The sequence below is a fragment of the Macadamia integrifolia genome, chromosome 6 (assembly GCF_013358625.1).
Source record: "Macadamia integrifolia cultivar HAES 741 chromosome 6, SCU_Mint_v3, whole genome shotgun sequence".
Classification (NCBI taxonomy): domain Eukaryota; kingdom Viridiplantae; phylum Streptophyta; class Magnoliopsida; order Proteales; family Proteaceae; genus Macadamia; species Macadamia integrifolia.
The window spans coordinates 35,987,300-36,003,284 of NC_056562.1; the positions used below are offsets into that span (position 1 = coordinate 35,987,300).

At 35.3% G+C, this 15,985-nt stretch overlaps 1 protein-coding gene across 16 annotated transcripts in view; it reads right to left on the minus strand.

The window, feature by feature from the left end:
- Positions 1-107: 107 nt before the first annotated feature.
- The window catches only part of LOC122081723, an 18,275-nt gene continuing 2,397 nt past the window's right edge, over positions 108-15,985 (minus strand). For 2 of the 16 annotated variants that reach the window (XR_006141178.1, XR_006141175.1), the window contains 12 exons: positions 14,906-15,042; positions 13,739-13,792; positions 13,212-13,280; positions 13,008-13,116; positions 8,444-8,562; positions 8,168-8,357; positions 7,793-7,908; positions 5,316-5,645; positions 4,884-4,999; positions 3,630-4,779; positions 2,909-3,005; positions 108-423 (listed from right to left, as the gene is read on the minus strand). Coding sequence is in view for 3 of the 16 variants with exons in the window: in XM_042648941.1 (XP_042504875.1) it covers positions 327-423; positions 3,630-3,719; positions 4,725-4,779; positions 7,793-7,908; positions 8,168-8,331 (522 nt within the window). In the remaining 13 variants the exon portion in view is untranslated. Of the gene's footprint in view, positions 424-2,730; positions 2,781-2,908; positions 3,006-3,629; positions 4,780-4,883; positions 5,000-5,260; positions 5,646-7,792; positions 7,909-8,167; positions 8,358-8,443; positions 8,563-13,007; positions 13,117-13,211; positions 13,281-13,738; positions 13,793-14,905; positions 15,043-15,985 lie in introns of all 16 variants that reach the window. The other 14 variants (XM_042648941.1, XM_042648942.1, XR_006141179.1 and 11 more) reach the window with 13 other exon arrangements.

Below are 15,985 nucleotides of genomic sequence, written 5' to 3' on the forward strand. Positions count from 1 at the left end.
GGTAAAAAAAAAAAGGCACAACCGTACTATCTTACAAATTTAGTATAATACAATTCTGAATTCTGATTTCACTTCTGGAGGAGCAGCAGAGGAGATAACTGATAAACTTGAGCAATAGTTTCCTCTCTTGATTTACTTGAATAATAATTTCTGTCTTGTTCAAAAATAAATAAATAAACTTAACAAGTATCTTGGCAATGACATGAGGTTGCCTGAGTGGTCTGAGGAAATAAGCAATAGTGTGTGTGAGAAAGACAAGAAGGCAAATCTGTAGAATGGCCACAGGTAGTGGATAGTCTAGAGGATTATTCCCTCAGAAGACTCCATCAGAAGTAGACCGCCATGGGAGCTTGACATACAGTAGCATTGGAAGCCATATCTTCCACCAATATGACTTCCAGGTAATTTTCTCTACCCCAGGACCTGCAAACAAAATAAAAGCTTCTTAATTCCAAATTACAGATTGGGCACTATGAATATGTCAACAAAATCAAATTTGAAATTCCACAAAAACCAGAAATTCCCCACGTGTAAATCTCCATTTCAAAAGACCCATCTTAGGAGAGGAAGGTGTTCATATTTAACAAAATCCAACATCAAATTAGAGCCCCCAACCTGAAACAAGTGAGTTTCTTCTTGCCATGGTGGGTAATACTCTTATGGCCCACCCACAGCAAGTTGGTTGTAGCAGTTAATATTCAGCCTAACAAGATCACAGTGTATACTCCCAACCCATTTTCCAATTCTCCTGCAACCTTCATCAGATGTTGCATGGTGGCTATATATCATATATGTCTCCACAGATGTAAACAGTTTTCCTTTGGGGGGGGGGTGTCTGGATGAGGATCTTTTCATCCCAAAAAAGGAATAAAAAAGAAAAAGAGAGGAGGTGGATATTTCCTGGTTATACCCCACTGATCCCAAAAGATATTTGGGTTCAGGGTTTATTCTAATGTGTTGTGATCTCTCGACTGTGATCAGTGAGAACAACACTACCCCACTAACAAAGCTTTAAAATCCAATAACCGTGTTCAACTCCCCTTACAAGTTACAAGTAACAGGTTTTATAAACTCCAACTAAATGAATCCTCGAAACGAACAAATAACAACAGCTGAATATTTAATTCTGACTGCATCCCATAGGATTATCAAATAATAAATCATAGAAAAACATCTGGAAAAAAAAAGCTACAAACAAAATAATAGCTGAATACTTAATTCCTACTGCATCCCATAAAATTAAAATATAAACACTTCACGGAAAAATAACATGAGGAAACAAATCTACCTAGAAAGCCAACCTATCTCTTGGCTCAGTTTGCAAACCCAAGTAATGGACTAATGTCCCTTATTCAAGCCTTTCGGCATATCAAAAGAGAGCTTACGCGTGCTAGTTACGAGTAAATTCTAGACATGGTTTGATAATGAGTTATTTATCAAGAAAAAGATGACAGAGGCAACGGTACTATGCCAACTAAATTTTGACTGAATATTTGTTGCTACTGATGCTTCAAATATCAGTTTGGGAGGTGTATTGACGGACAGTGGGCACCCTATTGCTTTCTATAGGAAGAAACTCAATGATGCCAAACGATGCTACTTGACATATGATCTTGAGCCCTATGGCGTCGTCCAAGTTACATCCGTAAGAAGAAGACCAACAAGCGAGGCCATGTTGTGGCCTAGCAAGTCTTGTTGATGTTTATTTGCCTTCTATACTTAGTTTTATTTCATGTCACCTGTTTTTGGTTTGAGCTCTCAATTGAACCTAGTCTAATGTGTTCCAATTGTTGGTCCAATTTAAGTGATTTTATTTAAATAATGTCTATGTATAGACTATTCTTTTTTTATTCAATAAAAGCAAAAGGGGGCTTATTCCGTAGCCCACGATTTCTACTAACAACTCAAAGTTGTTGTTGCTGCTGCAACTTGTCTTTTACAGTGAATATCCTGCAACTTGTCTTTTAAAGTGAATATCCTTGTCTGATCAAGGAGGAGGGATTGGTGTCTGACACAGTTGACACCTAGCAGTGAGAAGCCCGGGTGGATCTATCTTGTGTTCTTATTCTGCTACTACCATTGGGTAGTGGGTTATTAATCTTATTCTCAAATCACTTCCATTACAAGTAAGCTTTGTTATTAATTTTAAGCAACTAGAGCCCTAGATTCTAGACATTTATATACACGAGATTTTTATTTTAATTAAGAAAACTAGTCATCTGGTCATCTTGAGATTTGAATCAGATGATCATTAATTCTAACACAGAATTTGAATCAAATCTAATCCTATTCTAACGGCTAGATCTTGTTATGTTTCTAATTTTCCCATTATATCCTTACCTCCATCAGAGATGTTGTTTAGACCTCTATAACTCAAATGTGATTCTGTTTTCATTACCTAACAAAGCCGCTGATAGTAGAATAAACTAAGTCTGAAATCAATGGCCTAATTTCACTTCTTAAACCCTAACTTCAGTGCCCAATATTACCATAACACCCCCTCCTATTGTCACTACGAACCATCCATATCTGCGGTTTTAGCCATCTAATTTAGCTGAAACTTCCAGAATAGACTCCCCCCCCCCCCCTAGATCTTGCATTACACTAGGAATCTAGATCATTTATAAAATCTGTAACTTTCTAAGAATCTTTTCAATAAAATCTTAAGATGCTTGCAGCATATGGTTAAAACTGAACAAGTGGTTCAGCTCTGGAATTAAAGTACGTAACTCTTCAACTGGATGAGCCTTCTATATTCCCCGTCTCCTCTATCGTGTTATCTATAACAAGTTAGTGAAAAAAATTAGAACACAACAAATAAAGTACAACTTTTCTTCATGTTCTACTAACGAATACCTTTTATAAGATGAATAAACCTAATTTCCAAAGAGCCCGTCATAACTCTTACCAAAAAAAAAAAAGAGCCCGTTATAACAACAGATTGTCCAATACTCATCATCGTCATTTTTTATCCATGTATATCTACCAACCCGTTCATTAATTCCCTGCATTATAAAAAATAGTGTTATTAAAATTAATAATAACTAAAAATGGGAAAAAGAATGCTTCCTGGTCACGTTCCCTGCACCCACTCACAAAGGGTGAAATGACCACCCTGCCCCTCCTGTTGGATGCCTTGTGCACCCCCCCCCCATTGGCCCCATGTTGATGCAAGGGCCACACAACCGGGCAACAAACACTTTCCCTAAAAATTTATTAGTAAATTAAATAAATTTAGATATGTAAATAAAAAAAAAATGAAACTTGTTACATGCTTTTGTTCAGTAGCAAGAAAAAGAACTCCACCATGAAAATTATCCATGATAATGCCATTTTCTTCACAGCTTGTGTATAGCCACAAATTAGTGAACCTATTAAAAACCAAAATGGGGGATCCATGAACCCATGTATATGTCCATGGTTTCATGATATATTTAGATGTATTATCCGAAGCTATAAAAATCAAGATAAGTGGGTAAAGATTCCCATGTTTGGGTGTAGTAGTCACACATTATAACTATGGAAGAGTTGGTGAACATTATTCTGACTCATAGCTCTAAGATGACTAGCATGAATGAGCTAGCTTCAACACCACCTAGACTCAACATCATAGACAAACTTACACTAACCTCAGTGAATGGTAAAAGGAGTATGATATCCATGGAGAGACCAACTCCTCTTCCGATTGGCATATAATTTCCATTTGACAAACTTTTTTCCTGTCATCAAAGTAAATGTAGTTATAAAAATGCAATCAGAATTCAGATTTCACAACATCACAAATTAATTAAAATATTAAATTATTAAAACAAATAAGTAAATAACAAGTTAACCACCAACAACATCAATAATCATAGTAAAATAAATATATATATAAACAGAACTAAATCCACATAGAACTTCTAAAAAAACCTAAGCTATATTCATCTTAATCGCAGGATGGGACTATGGTCTTTACAATAAGGGATTTCTACTAACAACTCAAAGTTGTTGCTGCTGCAACGGGACTTTTACATTGAAGATCTGTACGTGATCAAGGAGGGAGTGGTGTCTGATCCCGTTGATACCTAGCAGTGAGAAGCCAGGGTGGATCTATCTTGTGTTCTTAGTTTACTACTACTATTGGGTAATGGGTTATTATTCTTATTCTCAGATCAATTCCATTACAAGTCAGCTTTATTATTACATTTTTTGCAACTAGAACCCTAGATTCTAGACATTCATACAAAAGAGTCTTTGTTTTATGTTAAGAAAACTAGTCATCCGGACCTCTGGTCATCTTGAGAATTGAATCACATGTTCATTAACTCTAATACAGAATTTGAATCAAATCTAATCCTATTCTAATGGCTACATCTTGTTATGTTTCTAATTTTCCCATTATATACTAACCTCCATTAAAGATGTTTAGACCTCCATTAACTCAAATGTGATTCTGTTTTGATTACCTAACAAAGCCGCTGATATTAGAATAAACTAAGTCTGAACTCTGAAATCAATGACCTAATTTCACTTCTTAAACCCTAACTTCAATACCCAGAATTAGCTGAAACTTTCAGCATAAATTCTCCCCCCATATTATTAAATCTTGCATTACACTAGGAATCTAGATCATTTATAAAATCTGTAACTTTCTAAGAATCTTTTCAATAAAATCTTATGATGTTTGCAACATACGGTTAAAACTGAACAAGTTGTTCAACTCTGGAATAAAAGCACGTAACTGTGCAATAAATTGGATGAGCCTTGCTATATCCCCCGTCTCCTCTATTGTATTTTCTGTAACAAGTTAATGGGAAAAAATTAGAAACACAATAAATAACAATTAGTTTTAAAAAATTTAATAAAGTATAACTTTTCTTCATGTTATTCTTACAGAATACCTATGATAAGGCGAATAAACCGAACTTCCAAAGAGTCTATTATAACAATAGAATGTCCAATATTTTCAATCGTCAATTTTGATGCATGTATATTCACCAACCCTTTCATTAATTCACTGCAATATAAAAAGAAATAGTGTTATTAAAATTAATAATGACTAAAAATGGTAAAAAGAATGCTTCTTGGTCGCATTCCCTGCACCCACTCACAAGGGGGCAAAATGACCACCCACCCCTCCTATTGGATGCCCTGTGCACCACCTCATTGGCCCCGTATTAATGCAAGGGCCACGCAACTAGGCAACAACCCCTTTCCTTACAAATTTGTTAGTAAATTAAACAAATTTAGATATGCAAATAAAATAAAAAAAATGAACCTTGTTACACGTTTTAGTTTCGGAGTAGGAGAGGTCTACTATTATTGTTACTCACAATGACACCATTTCCTTCACGCCTTATGTATGCCCACAAATTAGTGACCCTATCAAAAACCAAAATGTGTTGTTCCTGAACCGATGTATATGTCCATGGTTTCAGGACATATGCAGGTGTATCATTCGAAGCTACACAATAAAGATAATTGAGGAAGCGTCTCCATGTTTGTGCGTAGAATTCCTCAGAACGGTATGCATGAATGCTAAAAGGACTATTGTCGTCCATTGGAAAACCAAATCTAAGCAGCATATGATTTCCCGTATTTAGATTGACTTGAACCCGATCTATTAATTCCAGGTTGTGAACCTCCATTTCGAAATTTTTTTCCTGTCATCAAAGTGGATGTAATTAGGAAATGCAAATCAGAATTCAGATTTCATAATATCACAAATTAATTAAATTATTAAAACAAATAAGTAAATAATAAGTTAACCACCAACAACATAAATAATATAGTAAAATATACATCTCTCTCTCTCTCTCTCTATTAATATATATATATATATATTCATTTTAATCGTAGGATGGGCCTATGGTCTTTTCAATAAGGGATAATGAATGAACAGAACCTTATAGAATAAGTTTTGAAGAGCCAACCAGCAAGGGAAGAACCATAGTAAGTTCAGGGTTCAAGCATGGAAACTAAAAAAAAAAAAAAAAAAAGGTAACAATACATAATACAGTACGTGTTTAACAGGTTTGTTCTGTAAGCAAAAACACGGGCATATATTCACTACTACCTTCCATAAGATTATCATATGACACATCATAGAAAAATAACATCTGGAAAAAAAAGCTACAAACAAAATAATAGCTTAATACTTAATCCCAAATGCATCCCATAAGATTATAATATAACACATAATAAAAAATAATATCTGAAAAAAAATCTACCTAGAAGACCAACCTATCTCTTGGCTCAGTTTGCAACCCTCAATAGTGGACTGGTGTCCCTAATTCAAGCCTTTGGGCATATCAAAAGAGAGCATACACATAATAATTATGAGTAAATTCTGGACTTAGTTTGATAATGAGTTTTTTTTGTTCGTTTTTGTGAAGTAAAACCTCTCAACTAGCAAATGTTCCACTTCAGCATTTGGAGCTTCCTTGTCCGAACTGCTCCCACTATATAATGCTCAAAACATAATAGTCTTAAGATCACCCATTAAGCTATTATTGAACCAAAACGTTACCTCTATAGAAGTCATAGATGAGTTATACAATCCTAACACTGCCATAAACCATAGAGTACAATTTAAAATAAAGAAATCAAGATCAAAAGACTAACAATTGGAAATCAAATGATTAGTCAAGTTTCAAATACTTTCAACTCAATTGATATTATTTCCTTGAATCATGATAAATTGTATACTCCGGCATTTTTTGAAATTGAAGAAGTGATGAAAACAGGTCTTTGTTAATGGAATTCAAGAGAGTATGGTTCTTCACTTTTGAAATCTATGGATTAATGATCAAACATGACAGCTGATCGAATTGGTCTGCGCTAAGAGCTACGAGTCCTGATATTTTTCCTTGAATTTTTGCGATAAATTGTGACATTTTCCCATTTATCTAATTTTATTTCTACTCAATCAAGTAACTAAAGTAGCTAAATTATGTAATTAAAAATTTGGTTTACTCATAATAGTGTACATCAAGAACCCTGCCAGGCCCGCGTTGTATTCTATAAGTTTAATACAACACATCATAGAAAAATAACATCTGGAAAAAAAATCTATCCAGCAAGCCAACCTATCTCTTAACTCAATTTGCAACGCCAGGTAGTGAACTAGTGTCCCTTATTCAAGCCTTTGGGCATATCAAAAGAGAGCATATGTGTGCCAATAATGAGTAAATTCTGGACTTAGTTTGATAAAGAGATTTTTTTTTGTGTTTTGGAATCACATGTTCATCAACCCTAATACAAAACTCCAATCAAATGTTCATTAACCCTAACACAAAACTCCATTCACATCTGATCGTGTTGTGACCGCTAGATCTTGTTTAGACCTCCATGAACTCAAATCTAATTTTGTTTTCATTACCTAATAAAGCTGCTGATATTATAATAAACTAAAACTGAAATCAGAGACCTAATTTCACTTCCTAACATGGATTTAGGGGACAGATCAGTATCAGAATCGATCGATAGGATTGGAATGGTGAGTATCGGTCGGTTTTGTCCTTGGTTTTCTTAAAAAGTACATTTTTTTACTGTTTTACAACTGAAACGATACAAGTATCTGATCCAGATTGATCAAGGATCCGGGATAAGTCTCAGCCGATACGATACTGATACTGATACTTGAAAACATGCTTCCTAAACCCAACTTCGTTACCATATCATCCCCTATTACAATTGTCACTAGGAACTACATATATCTACAGAAAAAAATTAGAAACACAATAAATAACAATTAGTTTTAAAAAATTTAATAAAGTATAACTTTTCTTCATGTTATTCTTACGAATACCTATGATAAGGCGAATAAACCGAACTTCCAAAGAGTTTGTTGTAACAACAAAATGTCCAATATTTTCAATCATCAATTTTGATGCATGTATATTCACCAACCCTTTCATTAATTCACTGCAATATAAAAAGAAATAGTGTCATTAAAATTAATAATGACTAAAAAATGGGAAAAAAGAATGCTTCCTGGTCGCATTCCCTGTGCCCACTCACAAAGGGGCAAAATGACCACCCACTCCTCCTGTTGGATGCCCTGTGCACCCCCTCATTGGCCCCATATTGATGTAAGGCCACGCAACCAGGCAACAAACCCTTTCCTTAAAAATTTATCAGTAAATTAAACAAATTGAGATATGTAAATAAGAAAAAAATGAACCTTGTTGCACGTTTTAGTTCCGGAGTAGAAGAATAAGGTCTACCATTATCATTACTCACAATGACACCATTTCCTTCACGCCTTATATATGCCCACAAATTAGTGATCTTATCAAAAACCAAAATTGGGGATCCCTGAACCCATGTATTTGTCCATGGTTTCATGACTTATGTTGGTGTATCATTCGAAGCTACAAAATAAAGATATGTGGGTAAGGATTCCCATGTTTGAGTGTAGTAGTCATTAAAATGGAATGAGTGAATGTAAAAGGATTACTGATGTCCACTGGAAAACCAAATCCTCTTCCAATTGACGTATGATTTCCTGTATTTAGATTTAATTGAACTTGAACTATTAATTCCAGGTTCTCAACCTCCATTTGAAAACTTTTTTTCCTGTCATCAAAGTAAATTTAATTAGAAAATACAATCACAATTCAGATTTCATAACATAAAAATTTATTAAAATATTAAATTATTAATTCAAATAAGTATATAATAAGTTAACCACCAACAACATAAATAAGATAGTAATAAGCAGAACTAAATCCCCATAGAACTTCTGAAAAAACTAAGCTATATTCATTTTAATCGTAGGATGGGCCTATGGTCTTTTCAATTAAGGGATAATGAATGAATTGAACCTTATAGAATAAGTTTTGAAAAGCTAACCAGCCAGGGGAGAACCATAGTAAGTTCATGGTTCAGGCATGAAAAAAAAGGGGTAACGATACATAATACCGTACGTGTTTAACTAGTAAGGTAAGATCAAATCACAAGTGATCCAATCCCTGGCAGGATCTTTACTAAATTCAATATAAACCAAATTCAGGGACCGAAAGAATGAATAAACAAAAAAAATAAGAGAATAAAGAAAAGAAAGAGAATTCGATGGAGGGTTGAGAAGGGGGAAAGAAGAATTAGTGAATGGGCATCTCAATCTCTGGTTTAGACATCTCACCCACAACAACATAAGCCATCTTTTTTCATTAATAAATTCATATTCAATATTGTAGCCCCTTACAAACTTATATAGAAGACTCAAACCCTAAAAAGGAAAGGCCTAACCCAATTCTTAACTAATTGGAAAACCTAAACTGACTAGGAAACTGAAATAACAAAGGAAATAGACTCAAAAATAGGACTCTTAACTCAAAACAGATTTTGATCCCGTTTTTCTACTTTCTACCCATACTTTAGGCCCATTAAAGTGGCCCATTACAAAAAAAACTAATGGGATCAAAGGCCCAATACATACATAACCCAACCCAAGGCTTATTTACAATAAAAAAAAGCCCATTAAGTGACTTTTATACATCAGTCCTAGTATGGAAGCCACCAGACTGTGGGGCTGCACTAAGAGACTGGGTGTCAGAGACAAGTGCAGATCTCTCTATAGGAGTGGCAGCAGGATGAAGCGCAGTAGTATATCAACTGTCCTCAAGTTGGATCACAACATAGACTTGATCCAAGGTAGGAAAGGGGTACGACTCAAAACCAAGGACCACAGTTGATCAAATTCCACGTTCAGACCTGCCAGAAAGTCATAGACCTCAATCTTGTCCTCTCGTTTCTAAAAACTGGTGACATCTATAGGGGTGGAAGGAGTATACTCCTCATAGAAGTCCATCTCAATCCACAATGTCCACAGCTCATAGTAGTACTATGACAGAGTGAACCCTCTTTGCCTCAGATCACGAACCTCCTGGCGAACCTCAATGACCTGAGCATCAATCCCCCCTTGGGACTAGATATCTCGGACAGACTTCAAAATCTTTGTAGCACAATCGAGGAGATAGCCACATGAAAGTTGTGGCAACATGGAGTTGACAAGGAAGGCCATAACTAGATAGTTGGGACACTCCCACTTGTTAATCTCAAGATCGGTGGTCTAACGCTTCGAGGTTCAAGTTGGGTACCCGTAATAGCCACAAGACTTGATCCAAGGTAGGAAAGGGGTACGACTCAAAACCAAGGACCGCAGTTGATCAAATTCCACGTTCAGACCTGCCAGAAAGTCATAGACCTCAATCTTGTCCTCTCGTTTCTAAAAACTGGTGACATCTATAGGGGTGGAAGGAGTATACTCCTCATAGAAGTCCATCTCAATCCACAATGTCCACAGCTCATAGTAGTACTATGACAGAGTGAACCCTCTTTGCCTCAGATCACGAACCTCCTGGCGAACCTCAATGACCTGAGCATCAATCCCCCCCTGGTACTAGATATCTCGGACAGACTTCAAAATCTTTGTAGCACAATCGAGGAGATAGCCACATGAAAGTTGTGGCAACATGGAGTTGACAAGGAAGGCCATAACTAGATAGTTGGGACACTCCCACTTGTTAATCTCAAGATCGGTGGTCTAACGCTTCGACGTTCAAGTTGGGTACCCGTAATAGCCACAAGACTTGATGGAGATGCAAACTAGGCGTGACCACATAAGGTAGTTTATGCCATCAAGCTTGATAGCACAGCTTGATAGCATAAGAAGGTGGGAAGAGCCATGGTGCCTCCGCTAGTAGAAGCAAACGAACTAGTAGAGATGGTTGCTACTCAAGGGGCCTGTGTAAATAGAAGAGACACTAGCCAAAGATAAAGAAAGCACAAAAGAACCAGAAAAGTCTAGAAAACCCAAAAGTCGATATAGGGAAAAAACCCTAAGAAATCGATTTTGGGGATAGCTCTAAAATAAAGACATCAAATGAAAAATTGGTTCGTGCATAACATTGGTCCACTACAAGGATAAGGAGCACCAATCGCAGCAAACATCAAGACAATCGGAGTACAGAGTAGGGAAAAAACATATTGGCAATGAAAAAAATGGTTTGGGTCTCTCAGATCATTGTAGAAGAGAGTCTGAGAGCCCAGGGGAAGGGTGGATGGGACTAGAACCCCTTTTGGCGGTTTAAGAAGCTCCCACCAGGCGAGAGAAGCATATAAAGAGATATGGAGGGAGGCGCAAATGGAAGGAGGCGCTGGGAGAGAGAAAGAGATGGAGAAGAGGGAGAGCCCTTAGGGTTTTGGATCCGATGGCTTTAATACCATGTCGGATGATGTAAATAACTTGTGTCAAATATGATACCAGCCCTCTTTATTTATAAAAATAAAGAAAGTTCTAGATAATTACAAAGACAATTAAACCCCTTAGAGTCTGTTTGGCAACTGATACTTTCCTTAAAACCCATTTTTACAGCAAATTTCTAACTCTTTTTTCAATAAGGGCAAGTTCGAATGGACAATCGCGGCAATAAGAGTCTTTTATCTTATCAATAAGAAAATGACAGAGGCACTATTACTACGCCTACTAGATTTTGACCGAGTATTTGATGTTGGTGCTTCACATATTGATCTGGGAGGTGTCTAAACGGAACATCCTATCGTTTTCTATAACAAGAAACTTACGATGCCAAGCGATGCTACTCGACCTATGATCTTAAGCTCTATGGCATCATCTAAGTTACATCCGTAAGAAGAAGAGAACAACAAGAGAGGCCAAGTTGTGGCCTAGTCTTTTTATGTTTATTTGCTTTCTATACTTGGTTTTATTACATGTGCTATGTTTTGGTTTTAGCTCAACGGAACCTAGTCCAATGCGGTCCAATTGTTAGTTCAATATAAGAGATTTTATTTAATTATTGTTATTGTCTATGGATAGACCAAGTTAGGTTAGGGGGAATTCACATTCCAACTCTGGGTTTGGGTTTTTTATTTTCTTAGCTTACTTAAATTCATAGGCTTTTACTAGGACTTTACGGCTCAATTTAAGTTAAAATAGATGGTGGCTTTCCTACTTAGATTCTAACTCTTTTTTATTCAATAAAAGCAAAAGAGGGGGGCTTGTTTTGTGGCCCACGATTTCTGCAAAACAACTAAGAGTTGTTGCTGCAACTTGTCTTATACAGTGAAGCTAGTAAGTGATAAGGGGGAGGGACTGGCATCTGATCCAGTTGACACCTAGTAGTGAGACGCCCAGATGGATCTACAAATAAGCTTAATTATTAATTTTATGCAACTAAAACCCTATATTCTAGACATTCATATATAAGAGTTTTTTTTAGATGAAGCAAACCAGTCATCCAATTGTCTTGAGATTTGAATCACATGTTCATGAACCCTTATACAGAACTCGATCAAAATCGGATCCTGTTGTGACTGCCAGAACTTGTTATGTTTCTAATTTTTCCATTATACACTCCTCCATTAAGCTGTTTTTTAGACCTCCATTAAGTCAAATATGATTCTGTTTTCATTAAAAAACAAAGCTGCTGATATTAGAATAAACCAAGTCTGAAATCGGAGGCCTAATGTCACTTCCTAAACCCTTACTTCAGCACTAGAAGTTACCATATTACAACATATTCCTATGGTCACCAGGAACTACCCATATCTGTTGTTTTAGTCCTCTGATTTAGCTGAAACTTTCAGCATAGATTCACACTCCAATTCCTACACTCAGACCCTAGTTTCACCCATTCAACCACTTGATTTTTGTGTTATATTAATATCATTCTAATCAGAAACTTCATGAGTTTTACATTATCAGCTGGTCTCTGATATTATAATAAACTAAATCTGAAATCAGAGACCTAATTTCGCTTCTTAAACCCTAACTTTAGTACCCGAAATTACCATATTACCCCTACTCCTATTGTCACTAGGAACTACCCATATCTATTGTCTTAACCATCTGATTTTAGCTGAAATTTTAAGCATAAATTCACCCTCCAATTCCCTGCATTGGACTCTAGTTTCATAAGATCACCCTAATTTGAACGTTCATGAGTATTACATTATTCATTACACTAGGAATTCTAAGAATCTTCGCAATAAAATCTTACGTCATCTGTAGTAGAAAATTGAAACTGTGCAATTTTCTCAAATTTGGAATTGCATAGCTCACTTCTCTAATAAACCAGAGATGCCTTTCCAAACTAACGGCCTCATCTCCTGTGGATACATTTAATGAAAAAAATTAGAAACACAACAGATAAGATTTAGTTAAAAAATGTGAACAAAATGTGGAGCGTTAAAGCCCATCATACCATCTCTCAAGTCTCTTTGTTTATACTTTCCCTTTCCCTTCAACTTTATTAAATAGGGCTCCTCATGACCTATTAAAAAAATTATATAGTTAAAAAATAATAATAATAATAAAGTGAAAAATTTCTTCATGTTATACTTACCGATTCCTTTGGTAAGTTGAATAAACTTATTTTATTACAATCTGTTGTGACAATAGAATTTTCAATATTTGCAATCGATAAATTTGATTTCCATATATTTTCTAAACTTCTCACTATGTTATTGCATTATAAAAAAAAATGTTATTAAAATTAATAATAAATATAAAAAATGGGAAAAAAGAATGTTTCTAATCATGCTACCCCGCACCCAAGGGGGTGAAATGACCACCCTGCCCCTCTTGTTGGATGCCTTGCATACCCTCATTGGCCTCCTATGGTGCAAGGGCCATGCAAGCAAACAACAAACCTTTCTCCTAAAAATTTATTAGTAAATTAAAATAAATTCAGCTAAGTAATAAAAAATAGAACTCGGTCATATACTGTACTTGAACTTGAACTATTAAGGGTTGATCTTCCGCTTCCATTTGAAAATGGTTTTCCTGTCATCAAAGTAAATGCAATCAACATTCAGATTTCATTACATCACAAATTAATTAAATATTAAATTATTAAAACAAATAAGTAAAACTAAATCCATAAAGAACTTCAGAAAAAACTAAGCTATATTCAACTTAATCGCAGGATGGGCCTAGGGTCTTTACAATAAGGGATTATGAATGAACTGAACCTTAGAATATGCTTTGAAGAGCCAAGGGAAAACCCGTAATTAGTAAGATCAGGCACAAAAAAATACAAACATATATTCCCTAATGCATCCCATAAGATTATCATATAACACATCATAGAAAAATAACTGAAGAAAAAAAAACTACAAAAAATTTTATTGTTGAACACTTAACCCCAATTGCATTCCATAAGATTAATATAACACATCATAGAAAAATAACATCTGGAAAAAAAAAAAATCTATCTAGAAGCCAACATATCTCTTAACTCAATTTGCAACCCCAGGCAGTGAACTAGTGTTCCTTATTCAAGCTTCAGGCATATCAAAAGAGAGCATATGTGTGCTACTTACGAGTAAATTCAGGACTTAGTTTGATAATGAATTTTTTTTTTTTTAATGTTTTTGAATCACATGTTCATTAACTCTAATACAGAACTCCAATCATATGTTCATTAACCCTAATGCAAAACTCCATTCACATCTGGTCATGTTGTGACCGCTAGATCTTGTTTAAACTTCCATGAACTAAAAACTAATTTTGCTTTCATTACCAAATAAAGCTCTGATATCATAATAAACTAAATCCGAATCAGTGAGCTAATTCACTTCCTAAACACCAACTTCATTACCATATCATCCCCTATTACAATTGTCAATAGAAACTACATATATCTACTGTTTTAACCATCTGATTTAGCCAAAATCTTAAACATCTTATTTAGCTGAAATTTGAACCATCTGATTTAACTGAAACTTTCAGCATAGATTCCCTTTCCTATTTCCTGCTGGTCTTGCATTACACTAGGAAGCTAGATTACTTATAAAATCTGAAAATTTCAAAGAAATCTTAGATTAACAGCAGTATATGGGTGAAATCTGGGATTAAAATTTGGCAACACGGACTTGTAAATCTCATGTAACATACCTGGTAAATCGCTGTTCCCATTGTATAGCTTTCCATATCTTCTTTCATCCATCTTAACCCATTGGAAAGAGTTATCTTCCATCTCATCTCGAGCTTGTATTGCATTTGTCAACTAACTTCTATTGATGAAATGAAATCTGTTGCATCATTTTAACTCGTATTTAAGCCCATGTTTATGGTTACTAAACAAGCATTGACATCTTTCACACCAGTTCAACCCTCATTTTTACTGTATCCCTCCATGTCCTACGACACCTAACTTTTTAACAACTGAAATCATCTACTAAAGACAACAATCAAAAAACATCCATGGAGGGAAATTTTTCCGAAATATTTTTGAAAGATCAAATAAATTATGTATAGGAGTAAGTTGTCTTCTCAGTTCTTCAAAGAGAGAAATGAGAGTGAAGAATTCATACTGTACATGCTACTGCAGAAAGGGAAGTTTTCATTTACATTGGTTGTGCAATGAATTGTCAAAGCTAAGAGGAACACTACAAATTCAACGTCACACAATTATTCAGCAGGTTTTTAGTTATGAAGAACTCGTCAACCATACATGCATAAGCAAAAGTATCTACAGAGACCGAGGATTAAATATCCTTCCTGCATTCTGATGTTCTTCCATAAAAACATCTAAGAAAAATGTTGAACCTTCACCTGGAACAATTGAGTAGGCAGTCTGCAAGGGAGTTAATATGTAATCTAGGAACATCAGATTAATCACGAATGGAGTCACAACAGAAAGGTCTCAAAGCTTCTAATCAGTTTGAAGTGTGTCAAGACAGGTAGGTAAACCAAGCTATTCTATGCAACCAACAAATTCTTGTAGTAGAATAGAAGTAGCCTACATTTAACAAGGCATTTTTAAATCAATGAAATAGAAAGAGTAACCAAAAGTATTTCTTATTAGTTCCCAATAGCCAACAAGACCAAAAAAGATAAGAAGAGAACTCAGGATTTTCTTCAGAATAAGGCAGAAGGGGAAGAATAAGAAGTTCCACTCATGTTGCATTCATTTGGTCAAAGATATTTTACGGGATTCGTTAAAAGCTAAAAGGGGAAAGGGGGGGGGGGGGG